Here is a 17,073-nt window from a genome sequence, read left to right on the forward strand (position 1 = left end):
TGCTTCAGAAAAAACAAATAACCAAATTATTTGCATTTTATAGAGATGGGTCTTGCAGTTAACCAGAACATATGCAAGGAGCTGGAGACTTGTAATTCTTGTAACATTAAACAAAATCCATAGTACCTCATGCTTTACTCACTCAAAAAGAAAAGCTATAGAGAGCGATGGTTATTAATATTAGTGGCATCAATACTTGATGGATTTAACAAAGTACTTTGTCATTACTCGATAAATGGTATTCTGTGAGAATACAACAGGTATAATGGCTCTAATATCATCCTGCCAAGTGTTACAAAATGCAGGGTATTTATGCCTGCACCCCAAAGTTCATTAAGCTGACTTCATGAGAAGTTCAGTCAGCAAAACTGGCTGATAATTGGAGCCACTGCTTCCAGGGAGTGTCAGCTTTAAAGGAAGTAGATCTGAATGATGGATCTAAAATACAGTAGGAAAGTTTTCTCAGTATAAAATCATTTATATTGTGTTAGTCAGAGCAGTCCTTATTTAAGCTACTCATCTGAATAATTTTACGAGCTTGTTGTTGCAAGTGCTGGTCAGCAGTTCATGTCCTTCTCCAGCGAAGGTGTCATGAAGTCTTCCAACTTGATCATAATTTTGTTTTTTTAAACAAATTGAATATTCTCTAACTGAAATTGTGTTCTGTTTCTTTTTCATGGTTAATTTGATGTTTTTAATATGTTCAAAAAATTACCTTATTTTAACTGATTAGGCAAGATGCACGAAGAACAAAATAGCACAACATTTTGGGCTGCTTCATTTAATACAGTCATTAGTTTGCAGTTTTATACAATTGTCTACAAATATATTAATCACTGCATGTCACTGATAATAATTGTGTTCAGAACTGTAACTTGGAGGAGAAACTAATAATCCTTTTATTTGAAAACTTGCAACCTTGTATCCAGTGCTTAAAGTATAGGTAACTAACTTCTTTTCATGTGAAAGTCCATTGAACATGAAAGACTTAGGTTAAACTCTGAACTTTTCCAGCTTGAAGTAAGAAGAAAACAAACAACTTGCCCTTGCCCCAAACCTTTGAAGTAGTTTGCCTTGAAAGTTATCAAATTCCTAAGGAGACAGATTTGGAAGAAAAACTGCTTTTACAGAACAAAATTATTTCCACTGAAAATATTCTGACCTTAAATATATATAATTACAGATACCATGCTCAAATTTCCAAGTTAATGTAACTGTTAGATTGACAGATATTCATGATTTGTACACACGCACACACACAGACACACACACATATATATAAAAGTAAGAAATAAATAAAACTTAGGCTACAAATACAGATTTTATAGCTAGGTACAGCCAATACATTTCCCTCTTGAAAGGAGTATATTATAAATTATACTCACTGAAGAAAGATGATTTTTTCTGTTTCTTTAATGAAAGGATATACTCACTGGAAGAAAGTTGAATTTTTCTGTTTCTTTAGTGAGTAAGACACTAGAAGGAGCTTTTCACAATTTACGATTTCAAAAAGCATGAGGTTTTGTTTCTTCTTTAGTCTTCTCTTTACCTACTAAAAACTCCTACTGTTAAGGTTTTTTCCCCCCTCAATCATTCGATACCTGTTATCTGTGATGTCAGTTACTCCAATATTTTTTCCCATTTGTTCTCTGCTGTTTTCTTTTGCTGCGGTTTCTCTTTGACCTCATCTCTTTATAGCTATTTAAATTGGAAAGCTTTTTTTATCATCGTTCTGAACAATACTTAAAATGGTTGTTAAGAGGCAGCTTTGGAAATAATGCAGTTTTATTTATATTTTCTACCTATAAAACTTAAAGAGAAACAGAGCTGTCAATTACTGCCAGTCTACGTGGGCCATTGCAAAGAAATCTGAGGGAGTCTTGCCCAAACTATTGTTTAGCCTTGATAGGAGATTCGTTTGTGTGTTTGGGTTTGGTTTTGGCATACTATTAGAACTGTATTTATCAACAGTGGGGACCTAATACATACGCATATTTTGTTTTAGTCTGAAGGAAAAAGCCACACTAGTGCTGGGGATGCAATTTATGAAGTTGTCAGTCTACAAAGAGAATCTGCAAGAGAGGAAGAGTTGGTCAGCCCAACAAGTGGAGGAGGGCCTATGTCATCCCAGGAGGATGAGGCAGAAGAAGGTAAGAATAAATGAGCACTTACAGTTCCCGTAGATAGTACTATTACATTTCTGCTGTTAATTTACTAATCTAATTCTTCCTATTTGTGTCTATTAGAAATACAACTGTTTTCGACAAAAAAAGATCACACGTAATTTTCTACTAGCAGCAGTTCTTTAGTAACGGCATTTTTACTAACCCATTATTTGGATGGAGTTCTTCCAGTAGCAGCAGCAGACAACACGTGTCCATTTTTCTGTGTGCTTCAAAATGTATTACTGATGCACTTGTGCTCTGTTTACAAGATAGAAAACCTTTTCTAGAGGGATTTTCTTCTGATCAGAAGCCATTTGCCTTGAATGCGCTGGTAAAAGACAGCATTGAAATGGGCTTTGAAGTGGTGGGCTTTAAATACCTGTTTGTAAAGAAAAACAAAAAAAATCCCAAATAGACTCATAAGGGGAATTCCACCACCCCCAAACTGTCTGCTTAGCATGTGATTTGTTTTCCCTCATTTATAACTAGGGCTTATCAAAATATCTCCTGGTTCCGTTGGGGATCATGTTGGGGATTGCCGCTGTTCATGGACCCAGTGTATTTGCCTGTCCCTTCCGAAGCTAACAGTACCTCAGTGTCTTTCTCACTGGTGTTTTGTTTGTTTGTTTGTGGTTTTTTGAAGGCCCTTGGCCTACTGTCATATCTTTGTACTCTGAGGGTTAGCCCATAGCATTCAGAATAGGCTTTCTGTGTGCCATTTTTGATCTGGATGTCTGACCTACCAGAACTTGCGATAGTTTTACAAAGTTATTCTTCAGATTTCTGGCACTGTTCTGTCAATACTATGAAAAGTCTCACTTACTACAGCGGAAAAATTCCTTCTTGATTCTTACTTATAGGTAAGTAGCTGGATATTAGTTTACGCAAATTAATCAGAACCCTCTGATTAACACAGTCAGGAGCAGACAGGTATGGTTACACGGTTACTCTCTTCCAGTTACAAACAAAAAACCCCACATATCCCAGGTGACGCCAGACTTAAAAAACCCACGGCCAAGTGCTATTCGGTGAATTGAAAACCTGCCGATTCCTGGGAGGGAGCAGGACAGGCATTGACTATCACTGCTATTCCCTCCTTTGTATCAAGTACCACTTCTGAATAGTAAAAATACTATTTTCTGTACAGGAGCTTTTATATTTAATTGGTATTTGGGATTGCTTTACTGCTTATAGAGAGAATTACTTCAGGTTTGACCTTTGGGTCTTTGTGGTTCAGTGTTGTGTAGTTCAACATCTGTGGATGTTCTCTTCCTTGCTGGATGTTTGAGTTGTATAGTCAGAATGTTTTCTGGAGCTTGTTTGATAGGATAGGGTTTAAATAACTACTTGAATACTTTTTTTGTATTGCTGCTTATGGGAAGAGTAAAGCACTGTTCTAGAATTTGATGAATGTAGCACAGTTAGTAATAACGTGGGTATTGTCCTCTTGGTACTTTTATAGAATGGTTTTATTTATTATAGAGTAGAAGTATTTCACTGGGGTATGAACCTAAGTTTAACTTTGGTTTAGCTTCCTAATGCTAGTTTCCATATTTTAAATGTAGATTACTTCCTAAGAGAAGACATTAAAAATACCATGATGTGACTCTGTTCTCATGGAAACTGCATTTAGAGTTATCTGCCTAGAAGTTATCTATCCTAGCGGATATGCAGGTTAAATGAGTCATGTGCAGTTGTTCTAAATAAATCTCTTCATTCTTTTTCTTTCTTTTTCTTTTCAGGGTACTAATTATGATGATGGAAAAAAACCCCCTTGAGTTTACAATGTCTTGTCTTAGCCTTGGAAGAAGGCTTTTGCTTTTCTTTAATGTTAAGGATGGTAGCTACCTGGTCATATAGGTGTTTTTCTGCTTGCAACCTGACTAGGGCAGGTGTGCATTATAAGAACTTTACTATGGCTGGTGTTCCCATTACAGATACTGAGGATTATTATCTGTTCTCTGTATTTTTTTTTTTTTCTGTATCCTCATATATATCCTACATGCCCACAGAATATTACTTAATTTACTTCAGAAGCACTATACATTGCAGTTTCATTTGTATAAGAATGCATGCCTCATTTGCACCTTACCTGATTTCTGTGTACTCTGAGTGTGTGTGTGCGTACACACAGCTCAGTGGGATGTCTTATGTCATGAGTATATGAATAAAGATGTTCACAAGAAGGCATTTTTTTCCAATATTCTTGTTCTTTTTGTTTTAATGAAAGGCCAGACATGATTCCCCCCCAGTAATGTTTTAAAATAATTACTCTACTAGTGTTAGGCGTAGTCCCTTTCAAATGTGCAGCAATTGCATATAGAAAATTGAGATCGTATATTCCTTAAATAACATTCTTAGCTTTTAATATTCTTTTCTCATTTTAGCTTTATTTTTCATCTGAACAGATACATAAAAAAATTAAGATCTTTGCAAAGATTGTGCAGTGGCTACTTAGAGATATTTCAGGTCAACCTCACTTTTTTTTTTTAATTATTAACATTGTAATAGATATTTCTGGCAACCCAGTCATCTAAGGTTCCTTGCTTTGCAGATAATTTTTAAAATATAATTAATATTAATGATTTCTTGTCAAAACCTTAAATATAAAGTATACTCCTTGATAAGAAGTTTTCTATTAAATTCAGAACATAATCTTAAAAGATTCAAGTATATAATGAGGAAATTCTTATACTTTCTGGAAAGGTTTCAAATAAAACGGATTTAAGTATCAATTTTCATCAATAAGCAGAAAAGTATACTGTTAATATTTAATTGAGTAGAACCTTGTAACAAGGTGCAGAGCACAATTGGTTGAACTAATCATTCTCCTTTTTGGAGCATTAAGAGTAAGTGAGAACATGTACAGAAGTGATGGTTTGTATATTGCATTATTCAAAAAAGAGAAAGCTGCACAGAGCATTTTTATAGCAGTGTCATTCCAGGGCAGGCTGAAGTGGCTGGCTGCATGTGTGAGTCTGAGGATTGGAGAAAATTACTTTCCAGCAGAAGCATTCACAAGGAGAACATAGTCCTAGAAACAAGTAATGAAGGAGAAGGGGAAGAATAGGGTGGCTTCTTTTAGCAGCAGTGCTTGCGTAGACCATACATGAAATTATGACCTTCCTTTGGCTCTAAGATTTTATATCTTTTTTTTTTTTAAACTATAATATAACATTTCAGGAGACTACTAAATAACTCCATTTGAGTTTCTTCTTGAATCAGAGTAATGTTAGAAGGTTAAGGATCACTGTCAGTGGGAGCAATTCTGTTGAAAAACAGAAAATAGTCTTTAAACTCATTGTAACAGAGTTGAAGATTTTTTTGCTGAAGTTTTATGTGGTCCCAAGTGTCTGGTTACTAGCTCTTGTTCCAATCCATAAATTGCATGCAGAGTAAAGACGGGATGTTTAGTAGACATCCTGAAACAGGTAATTCATGATAGGTAAAAGATAACATGCCTACCAATTCTCCAAAAAGAAGTTTCTGAGCATGAGTTGTAAGTTTCATCTAGAACACTCTCAAATGACTTCCGGGAATGCAGTACTGTTTGGGTTTGTGCTTTTATTTACCGCAGCAATAGATTTCTTGATGGTTTAGATACTACTTTTCTGACAGCTGGGAATTGAGCAGGGATGCAGTTGACAGCATAGGGGATACTGATCCATAAACAGTGGACTTAAAGCAAAAAGAATCCTGTTGAAATGTGTTTGGTGTTTAGTTATTGGTATTGGTATTGGTATTGGTAAGAAAAAGTTACATGGAAGTATGAAGCTGTAGAATTAAGAAAGGGCAGCAAAAGAGAAGAAATAACAAACTTAAGGGAGTAAAGCTTTCTCTCTGTGTTCTCTCTAGCTGTCTTAACTCTAAGAACAAAAAGAAAGATACTATACAATAGAAAAATTAACATGAGGTATGGAAATTCGGTTTGGAGATGGTGAGATTTGACAATGAAACTAGAAGTGAAAGGATAGAGGACCCTGAAAGCTTCAAAGAAATCTGAGTGTGATGTATGGGACAGAACAAAAACATGTACAGTAGGTAAGGAGTGGGCAATACTAAATGATCGGAGATGATCAGCCAAGCTAAATTAGGATACTGTGTCAAATGTTGTGGGTGGGTAGAGGCAGTTTTCAGGATTCAAAAAAGCAAAGGAGTAGGGGAGGTGTGTTTAGGAGTCAACAGAGCTATTGAGTGTATTTTGTGATAAAATAGGGGTTTACAATGAGGGATAGGGTGAACAAATGAGGATGACTGAGTGAGAAGAATGACATTAGTAGTGTGGAAATAGTCAACTCTGCATTTTTATCCAAATTAAAAATAGCTTTATGTAATTCGTAGGAACTGTTTGTTATATTAATCCAATACAGAGTCATGTTGGTGGGTCCTAAACAAGATCAATTAAATCTGTATTGGAGTCTTTCTGCTATCTCCATAAAAATGAACTAAAACTTTCTAAGTCCTAAATTCACATGCTCATTGGGGCTAGTGGCTATCTTTGGGCAAGAACCCTTTGCTGCGGTTCCATAAGAGATGAGTTTTAAAATGCAAGCACTTCTGAAGAATGCAGATCTATAGCTTCCAAATGAAAATATTCCTGATGAGCCTGATGTCATTTTCTGGACTCTACTATACGTTCTCTTGCATTGGATTATTTTCATGCCTTGCAAGTTAACTTTTCTTATTAAAAATGCACTGAATTGAATTCTGCAGCTGTTATTGTGCTGCCAAAAAGGATATGATCCCTTCCTTAGTATGTAAAAAAAAAACCCCAAACCCAAGTGCGGAAGTCTGTGTCTTTTTTTAATATGCCCTGAATGGTGGCAGTTCTTGTTGATAGTTACAGTTGAATTTAAATTTGTTCATGCAAGTATGGCCTTTCTGTTAAAAGGCAAGTATTTGAAATCTTTTTAATTTGAAGCACTTCTGTGGCTTACAGAAGTATTTAATGAAATTGTAGGGTTGTAAATGAAATGGAAAATTGGGGAATTTTGAGGTTGTTTCTGTTCCAGGTTTGTAGGGAGATGGAAGTACAGGGAAGGTCACCTGGCTGGGGCACAAGTTCTTTCCTGTTTTGTAACCCAGATTGCTGTTGGAGTTCATTTGTAAGCTAGGTTTGCAGGCTAGGCCCTCCAGAAATGAGCATGACTTACTCTGAGCTGTTATATTCCCCTCTTCCTCTCCGGTGTCCAGAAGACACTCCTGCAGGGTGCGTGCAGGAACACACTGTGGGTTGGGATTCTTTCTTTGACAAAATCTGTTGCTCACGCTGACTTTGTGAAGTTCAAGGCAAAATATAATTCCATAATTCTGGCCTGTGGTTCATGAATACTCCAGGGAAATCTGTTGACGACTTCAGTTTATTCTTGCAGAATGATGGGAAAAATTCCTTTCAAATTAAGGGATTTTTCAGTTCCTTGGGTACATAGGTGAAATCTGTTTCTTTGATTTCAATCCTTTCTTTATAGCTTACATAGAATCACTTCAGATTGTGGTACGAAATAGACGTTTTTCAGTAATACATGAGCATAAATTGGTATTTACATCTTGTCTGCAAGCAACTGAAGATTATTTTGAATGTTTTGAATGCTTTATTTTGGTAGTGTTTGTCTATTCCTTGTCTGCCTATAAACAGTATGGTAGTTTGAAAGTAATTTGAAAAAGGATTTGCAATCCTGTTGGCTTATTGGGAATTAGAACTTCCTATTGCTAGAGGATCTTCTCAGGTTTCAGTCATGAATGCCATGGTTCTGTGGGGCCTCAAGCTGCCACTACCATGCTCACATAATTTCACATTTCATATCATAAAAAACTTATCTTATTTAACCACCTTTATATAAAAGATGATTAAAAAGACTTTTCCCAACAAACAGTTATTCCTGACTTTTTACTAATAATTATTAACCTCAAAATGAGATTCTGGTCTTTTTAGTTTTGGTCATTAGCTTTCTAGTATTTTATAATCAAAGTGCCTTGAATACTGCCTTGGCACTTTAAGTAAATGCCAGGCAATATATAATTTTTATGTGTTGATAATGTTGTGGGTTTTTTTTTTTCATTTGATTATACCAAATATGGCAGTAGATACTAATCTACAAATTTGTAAATTACTAATACGGAGTAAAGAACTGCATTGCCTTAGAATTGTGACAGCATCTCAAATTTGATTTTCTTGCGTGTTCTCAAAGATGTCAGTTTTCAGACAGCACAGTACATGTGGAAGATGTTTATATTTACAAGAATACCTCCACTGTGCAGCATTTAGTTGGCTTTGTCATCTGTGTGGGAGGAAAACTACTGAACTGAAGCAATAATTTTTCTCCATCTTTTATTCAGCTTTAAGCATTTGCACATCAAATTTAGATATGTCATGGTGGCCCACTTGTATGTTCACTACACGAGGGTAAAATCATCTTGCGCATGTTTCTACACTCAGATTTGGATGCGCAGTTAAGGTTTATTTTTCCGATTTTTTTTTTTTTGATTCTTGTTTAATATGAGAGTAATGCAGGGCCTGTGTAGAAACCATGTAACATAGAACTGAGACAAGTTTTTAAATGCAGAAGTTTTTGTTGTATTAAAAAGTTGCTTTGTCTAGCCATTTCACACAACCAACATAATTGTTTCAAAGTAGAAGTGTGGGTCCTTCGAGATATTTTTGCACAGACTCCTTTATAACGTGTGAAAACCATTATCGTACACAATGAGTAAAAGACAGGCATCATCTAATCCCATGCTGTTCCACCCTCTTTCAGTGTTTATCAAATGATGGCGTTTTTGGGATGCAGATTTTCGGTTACATAGCCTGCAATTAAATTTGCAGGCTGTTTGCAAGGTAATCAGAATTTTAAGATTTGTCAGCATTAGCTTTCGCTTGAATGATTCTAATTGAAAAATGCGTATCTTACAATTCATAAAAAGGAATAAGAATAAAAATACTTTTTTTTGCTATTACTGGTTTGCTTTTAGTGAACAATTTGGGTATCTTTCTTCTTTGTTTTTACTCTCTCTATATGTACTTCAGTAGCTCCCACGTTAATTTTTCTTCAAGTTAATTATGTAACTTACATATAAACAGAAGGTTCTTCTGAGCAGAATTCAGTGCAAGTCGTCTTTGTTCATAAATCCATATTTTTCTGCTCCTGATTATTGCTCTTCCCTCTAACTTAGAAAATATGCTGAAGATTGTAATTTTATAAATATATCAGTTGGAAGACATTTTGAAATCTTTTTGTCTTCATCAAAATATTTTGTAATGCACTGAGAAGTTGGACCTTTCTGACAATCTACCTTTTTTAATACTAGAATGAATTTCATGACTTAAACTTTGTTTCACTCTTGTCTTTCCTGGCAAAACTATAGTTCACGCTTTATAATTTCCTGTTACCTTATAAATGGAAACTTGCTTTTTTTGTGGCCTTTCTCACGATCCTCTTTTATCTAGCATGTATGGAATGATTCCATGTCAGTAACGTCTATATCTTGTTGCTCTGATAATATGCTGCCAACTTCAGCTCCCCCTTCATTTTTGTTCTTCTCCTACATAAAAATCAAACTTCTCATTTTTGAAGTACTCCAATTCTATTCCCACCTATCTTCATGACCTAATTTCCTTCTCCTGCAGGCTGCTCCAACTATATTATTTTTCAGTTCCACCTACTCTTTATTTCACTTGTAACAGCTTCTCAATTAAAACTCATTAAAAATCCTTTTTTCCTCTTCACATCAGTGCTCAAATCCCACCTGTTCATTTTTATCTGCTATATTCATGCATTTCTACTCATTTTAGGATGTACTTCACTTACTTTTATGCTTAAACTCTTTGAAACAACAGTATAGTTTTCCACCTTATTTGCCCTTTTTCTTAACTGACAAATGAGTTTGAGTTCTAAGGTATTGGCATATTTCAGGTGATTTAGTAGATATCTTTAAGGAGAACTTAATCTATTGGAGAAGTAGCTCTGTAGCTATATAATTGGTGCTAAATGTGGATGAGGGGAGTATTGTTTAAAGGAAAATTTTTAAAGAAAGATGGAAAAAAAAGGCCCATTCAAAAAAAGCCACCCCAAAACAAAAAAAACCCTCTTTCACTGTAAAAACAGGAAGATTAAAAACATTCAAGTATATTTAATACCTCAATTTTTGTTGACATGATTAAGAGTTCTTAACTGGAATCTATTTCCTCAAGCCGAAAGTGGAAAATAGCAATAGACATAGTTGATTAATTTTGTTCGAAAGAGTCTGTTAAGTACCTGATCAGAGAGAGGAACAGCTGTGCTATTTGACATTTTTCTGAGTTGGTTTCTCACAGTATTTCGTTACAGTCTTTGCACAACTTGTCAGTGCTGCTGTGAATACTAGCGTTATCCTCTAAGGGTGCTCCATGCTCTGTATTTGTGGGCTCAAAAGCCTTGCGCTGTCAAAATAAATGAGGAGGAAGAAGAGGCCAAGGTTTTGTGTCTGTGTGTGTATGTTTTTATTTTCTGTGGGGTATTTGCTTATAATAAAGAGTTACTGTGTGCATAATTCTCCTGTTTTGAACACCTGATGCCTCAGTATTTTGTTTGAACACCTCTCACCAGGGAAAAAATACAGACCAGCTGGAAGAAAAAATCAGAAATGAGTGGAAGTCTGGAGAATGTGTCCTTTGAGGAAAGAAGCAGAGTTTTTTAGAGAAGAAAGAATAAAGACAAAGATTTTTTTTTTATTTGGAAGGGAGATGTGCTAAAATTGTTTGGGAGAAAAAGGTAATGGCATAAATTGCAGGTAGAAAGAATTAGGTTTGAACTGAGAGACACAGTCCATAGAGTAAAAGCAACGAAGTCCTTGGAATGAGCTGCTTAGGGAGGTAACTGGAGGTTTGTAGGGTTAGATTAGACAAATATCTGCAGGGGACTACATGATCAAGACTTGTATTCTCTTTAGTCAAGTTCAGAAAGTAAGAACTTGGATAACCTCGTGGAGCTGTCTCATAAGGCTCGTCTTAATCACTCTGTTGCTATCTTGGGAGATAGTCAGAGCCTCTCGCGGTTTTACAGTGCTCCAAATGTGTACAGCCATTTTACTGCATAGGGTGGTCTTCTGTGGCACTTCATCAGTTACAATACTTTATTATAAAAAACAAACAAACAAAAAACCTAAATGCGCCCCCCCCTCAACCCAGAATAACCTTATTGCTGTTACAACAAGGTAATTGTTGTAATTCTGAAAGTTCTATTTGTTTTCTGCTAAAAACAGCCTTTCAGACTATTCTGGATCAGACTAAATCCAGAGAGGTGCCTCTGCTGCATGGAAGATGGGCTACTTTGGGAAGCATTTTCCAAATTACTGGTTACCAAGAATAACGAGCCATAGTTTATTTTGCTAAAGGTGCTGCTAAAGCGCTAAGAGGTCTTTCATACCAACAGTCATGCTTCTGCAAGTTGGAGTCTGTTTTTTGAAGGAGGGGGGGAAGTTATAATTGAGCCTAGTCAATAGAGTATTGTTACACACTAAACATTAGTGCTGGGCCACTTAAAATACAACTCTTTGGGCCCTATTCTGAATAGTCTGCTCATATAATGAATAATTTATGTAATGAGTGTTTCTAAATGGAGTATGCAAAAGATTATATGTATCCAATAGGCTGCCAATTTTCTTTCCAGTTAGATTAATTCTTTTTCAGTTTGTTCTTGAATGTCCCTACAGATGTTTGAAAGAGACCACTTTTTACACGTTTATTTTTGTCTATAGGTATATTAACAAAACAGACTATATGCAAAATCTATCAACCAGAGATCCTCCCCCAACCCGAGTGATATCTGTACAGGCTTTCACATTTATCTCATGCAAATGGCAAATGTCCAAAACAAGAAAAGCAAATGTCATTGGGCCAGAAGGAGGATCCAGGTCAGTCTAACCTCAGTCCATGGGACCGGTTATGGAGCAAATACTCCCAAAAGTAGTTTCTTAAACACGTGAAGGATAAACAAGGTCATTGGGAACAGGCAGCATAGATTTATGAAGGGCAAATCATTGTGACCAACCTCATTACTTTCTGTGACAAGGTGACCAGTGCTGTGGACAAGGGACGGGTACTGGATGCTGTATACCTTGATTATAGCAGGGACTCCAACATCATGTCCCATAGTGTCCTTATCATTAAATCAATGAGATAGGGACTGGATAGGTGAAAAATGATGTGGTTGGAAGGTTGGCTGGACTGCTGAGATGAAAGAATCAATGGTGCAAAGTCCAGCTGGCAGCCAGCAAGTAGTGGTATCTTCTAGGGGTCAGTATTGGGATCAGTGCTGTTAAATGTCTTTATCAATCACCTGCGTGGTGGGACCGAGTGCACCCTCAGCAGGTTTGTGGACAACAGCAAACTGGGGGGAGTGGTCAGTAATGCTGGAGGGCAGGGCTCCTACTCAGAGGGATCTGGACAGGCTGGAGAAATGCCCTGGCAGGGACTTTACAAAGTTCAACAAAGGCGAGTGCCAAGTCCTGTATCTGCAACAGAATAACCCCGTGTGACAGGACAGGCTGGACACAAGCCAGGTAAGAAGTGACTTTTGCAGAAAAGTACCTGGAGATGCCAGCAGGCAAAAAGTTGGAACCGAGTCAGCGGTGCACCCTCACAGCAAAGATGGCCAAGCACACCCTGGGCTGTATTAGGAGCCTAGCCAGCAGGTCCAAGGAAGTGATCCATTCCGTGAGACTGTGTTTGGAATACTGTGCCCAGCTTTAGGCTCCCCAGTACAAGACAGATGTTGATACACTGGAGGCCACCAAGCTGGTCAGACGGCAGCAGCACATGACATGCAATGAAGGGTTAAGGGAACTGGGTTTGGTTCAGGCTGGAGAAGAAAATGCGCAGAGGAGAATCTTATTGCTGTCTGCAACTACTTCATCAGAGGACTGGGAGAAGGTGGAGCCAGACTCTTCTCAGAGGTGTACGATAACGGGCTGAGAGGCCACAGACACCAGACACAAGTTGGAACGTGGGAGATTCTGGTTAGATAAAAGGACGTTTTTGGTGGGTTGGTTTGTTTTTAAACCATGAGCATGGTCAAGTAGTGGAAGAGGTTGTCCAGAGAGATTCTACAATCTCTTTTCTTGAAGGTGTTCAAGACTACCCTCCCACTCAGGTCCCTGAGTGACCTGATTTAGCTAGAGCTGCTTGGAGTAGGAGGTCGGACTAGATGATCTCTAAGAGGTCTCTGCCAGCCCAAAGTATTCTGTGGTTCTGTGCTGATGCCATGCAGAGCGATGCTTGCTGCACAAGTGTAGTCCTTCAGGCTTGCTTTAAACAGAGACTGAATTCAGGGAATTGGTTCATGAGGCATCCACAAAGTGAGTTTTTTGTGAATTTTGTGAATCGCGTTGCAATTCAAAACAAGTAACATTAAGCCTCTCAGGTTTTTTGTTTATCTGTAAGTATTCTTAAAGGCTATTTGTGTGTACACACATTTACAACCCAGCCCTTCAGGTTTGCTCCCTTGAGATGTCTCCCACCCTCCTGTTCTGCTGAGGCATAAGTTTTATTGTCCAGTTGATAGGCTCTGAGAGGTCAGGGCAAATAAAGGAAGAAGAGAGGAGTACACAATACATTTAGAGGAAGGGATCTGTGGCATTCCCTGCAGAATAAGGGTGGATAAAATCATGCTCTGGCTAATGCTGCTGTCTTATAGATGCTATAGAATGTGGAAAAAAATGTGTAAAAGTACACCTCAAGAGAAGAACATCTACAGTTAAATATCCCTCCCACGGCCTCTTTTTTTTTTTTCCCTTAATTTATACCTAAGTGCTTACACAGGTTAGAATATGTAAATAGTCTTCAGAGTGGAAACAAAGTAGAGATTTTTAAAGCTGTTTATTCTCTCTCCTTTGCCCTGTTCTATTTTGAAGTTTGACGTTAGTGTCTTTTGAAAGGGAGCATATGGCATTTCTAATTAAGGCCTGTGATTTTCTGACATATAACTGAATAATACATTCCAAATACTGTTAAGCCTTCCAGATGAAAGAATTTTCAGGGCTGAAGCACTGTAGCTTTGTGATGTATCTTACTGGAATACGTATGCTATATAACACTGATCTCCTTAAGAACTTCGAAGAATTTTGCGCAGAATACCAGCGTAGTGAGAAAAGAAGGGGTTTGTTTCTATTTTGTCTGACGTTAGTATTCCTTGGCAAGCTCAGGTTTGGATCAGATAACAACCAGTGTGCTTTGTTCCTGAAAGTATTCAGCGTAGCTTAATTTTTAAATGTTTTGGTCTGGTTGGGAATTTGTTTTATTCATCTTTATCAGATTTTGTTTCAGACCGCAAGATTTGCTTGTGTATACTCCCGCCAGTAGCTCTTGTAGAGATGCACTCTAACTCTTCAGTCTCTCCAAAGTAATTAAAATCTCTCCGGATTTTGTGTAAAGCAAATTGTTTTGCTTTTACCTTGAATGTGTGAAACCTTTCTGAAATTGTATATGATAAATTTCTGGTGGGAGCCAGGTTTCTCGAGGTTCTTAATATGTGCCAGTACCATTAAGACATACCTGTGTCTCTGAATGGCCAATGTACGCAATCTATAGAGGGTTTCCTCAATTTTTTTTCCTTGTTTCCATGGTAAGTAGAAGGGCTGCATTTATAATTGACTACTTTGATCCAGTTAGGCAAATTAGGAGAGGAGAGAATTTAAAAAATGTGATGCATTTAGTTTTTAACTTACCTTTTTTTAGTTATTACTAGGCCTGGGCGGGAAATGAGGAGAGTTGCCTTTACAATATTTTTGTTAATTTTAAAATGAAAGGAAAATAGAGTCTTCAAATACATTTCTCCATGGGAACTTAATTGGTTCCTTTGGTCACTGGGAAACCTTTTATGGTGATACCAAATTTTTGTTAAAATGATAAATTTGGGGGTTTTAGATCTTCGTATTTCCATCTCTAGATCTAGTGAATGTATGCGAAAGATTGCGAAACCTTAAAACCAACTTTCCTGTAGATTTATAAGTGGATTGGTTTTTTTTAAATTCTAAGGGGAAGTATTTAAATGCAGGTTGGTCTTATATTTTGGGGCCTGTAAAGCTGTACAAACAGGTTCCAAGCTAAAGGGTTTCACTAATGTAACATTCAATTTGAAATACAAAGAGATTTCCGATATGCTTCTGTCTTCTCTCAGGACAGCATTTTTGCTGTTAATTGTCTTTGAAATAGAGTATATGCTGTCTTTGTCCTCCTAGTTCGTTGTCAGGTTCAAGCACTGATGATATTTTTAATAATTACTTCTATTTGGCAATTGCTGAAATTATAAATTAGAAATTGAAGTGAGAATGAGAGGGGTGAAGACTTAAGAGGATAATTGTACTTGTGTTGAAGTATTGAAGATCCTCCTCTACCTGAGCTACTACTGTTGTCTACATGAAGTTGGATGTGAAGTGTTTAACGTATCTGAGGAATTAAAGATATTAGGTCAGCAACCAGATGTGACTGAGCTGTGTTGAGGAGAGTGTCTAAGGGATTTTGGGAGCAGATGTAGGTTTAGTCCTCCTTTTTTGTTTTATTTGAGCTTCTTGAGACAGCTCAGCTCATAGGACAGAGCAACCTCAGAGACTCTCCAACATCTAAACTGTCCACAGCTTCAGAGGCCTTTGAGGATAATGCGGCTGTTGCAGTGTCTCTTTTTAAGTTGTGTTTCATAGTAAAGGTGCTGTGAATTTGAGCCTTGTCAACATTTGGTGTTGTTGAAGTTGTACTCGTGTTTAATTTTTAGCGGTACTTCATTCACTTCATTCTGGAAAAAGTCCAGATAACTGCAAAACCGTGTTCACATGAGGAGCTGCTCTAAAGAGTTAGACTGTTCAACTACTGTGGACAGCTGCGTGGACAATAAGACACTTGGAAATTGGATGGTTACTTGGATTGGATGGTTATTTGAGCACACTATCCCAGGCTCGCATTATCCCTTCTAGTTTTGTGTATTAGTCATATAATGACATATATTCCTCCATAGCTGTTTTATTCTTAATACTGATGAGGTTCCTTTTCCATTTGAAGCATTCTTTTCTATTCTATGCAATATGACCTTTAATGTCACTGTATTGTTTTTGCTGCTCTTCCATGAACTTCAGTAAAAAAAATTATTTTGTGGCTCTGAGTAGGCTTCTTGAGACCAGAGCATCACATGAGAGCAGAATGGCATCTAAGGGATGCAGTGTAATGATACTAAGCTTTACAAAAGAGTTCTCTTTATCTGAAGTCCGGAGTGGATGTGACTTGTAGATAATGCTGCATTGTGAAATTTTATTAAATGGATAGTTAGCAGCCTTGAATGTTTTCTCACATAATGCTTTTCTAGATCCCAGCCCTTTTTCCTGTAACAGTGCTGTGAATTATTCCCTAGTCTTGTTCTCTTAAACTTTATGGTAACTTTATTAATAAACTTGTTTTGTCAAGTCTGCTGAACATTCTTTACGGTTCCACTAATATTTTCTGTGTATTTTGTTTTGTGGTTTTAAAACTGATACATGTGAAGAACTTGTCTGAGACCTATATGTATGCATCTTTAATGTCAGTTCTCTTTGGTAAATCTGTGCATGCTTTTGTTTACTCGTTTTGTCTCTTTTTCTTTTTTTCTTTTTTTTTTTTGTTTTTTTGCAGAGAGTGATAATGAACTCTCCAGTGGCACTGGTGATGTGTCAAAGGATTGTCCTGAGAAGATTTTGTATTCCTGGGGAGAATTATTGGGGAGATGGTAATGCTTCATTTCTTAAATTTAGATTTTAAGTACTAACCTTTTCTTTGTTCTGTGAGACTATATGCTCTTGTGCGGGAGGTTCGAAATTCTTCAGCTTACACAGTTTAAAAACTAAAATACAAAACACACTGAAGTGTGTTTTTTTTTTTTTTTTAAACCTAGTTTAAAAGGAACTGGTAAAT

General features: G+C 36.9%; 1 protein-coding gene across 3 annotated transcripts in view; it reads left to right on the forward strand.

Annotated features, from left to right (window-relative positions):
* The window catches only part of RABGAP1L (RAB GTPase activating protein 1 like), a 261,343-nt gene that overhangs the window by 40,520 nt on the left and 203,750 nt on the right, over positions 1-17,073 (forward strand). For all 3 annotated transcript variants that reach the window (XM_059822057.1, XM_059822058.1, XM_059822059.1), the window contains exons 12-13: positions 2,006-2,150; positions 16,795-16,888. In XM_059822057.1, coding sequence (XP_059678040.1) covers positions 2,006-2,150; positions 16,795-16,888 — 239 coding nt within the window. The remainder of the gene's footprint in view (positions 1-2,005; positions 2,151-16,794; positions 16,889-17,073) is intronic.

Source organism: Gavia stellata, chromosome 10, assembly GCF_030936135.1.
Source record: "Gavia stellata isolate bGavSte3 chromosome 10, bGavSte3.hap2, whole genome shotgun sequence".
NCBI classification, from domain to species: Eukaryota; Metazoa; Chordata; class Aves; order Gaviiformes; family Gaviidae; genus Gavia; species Gavia stellata.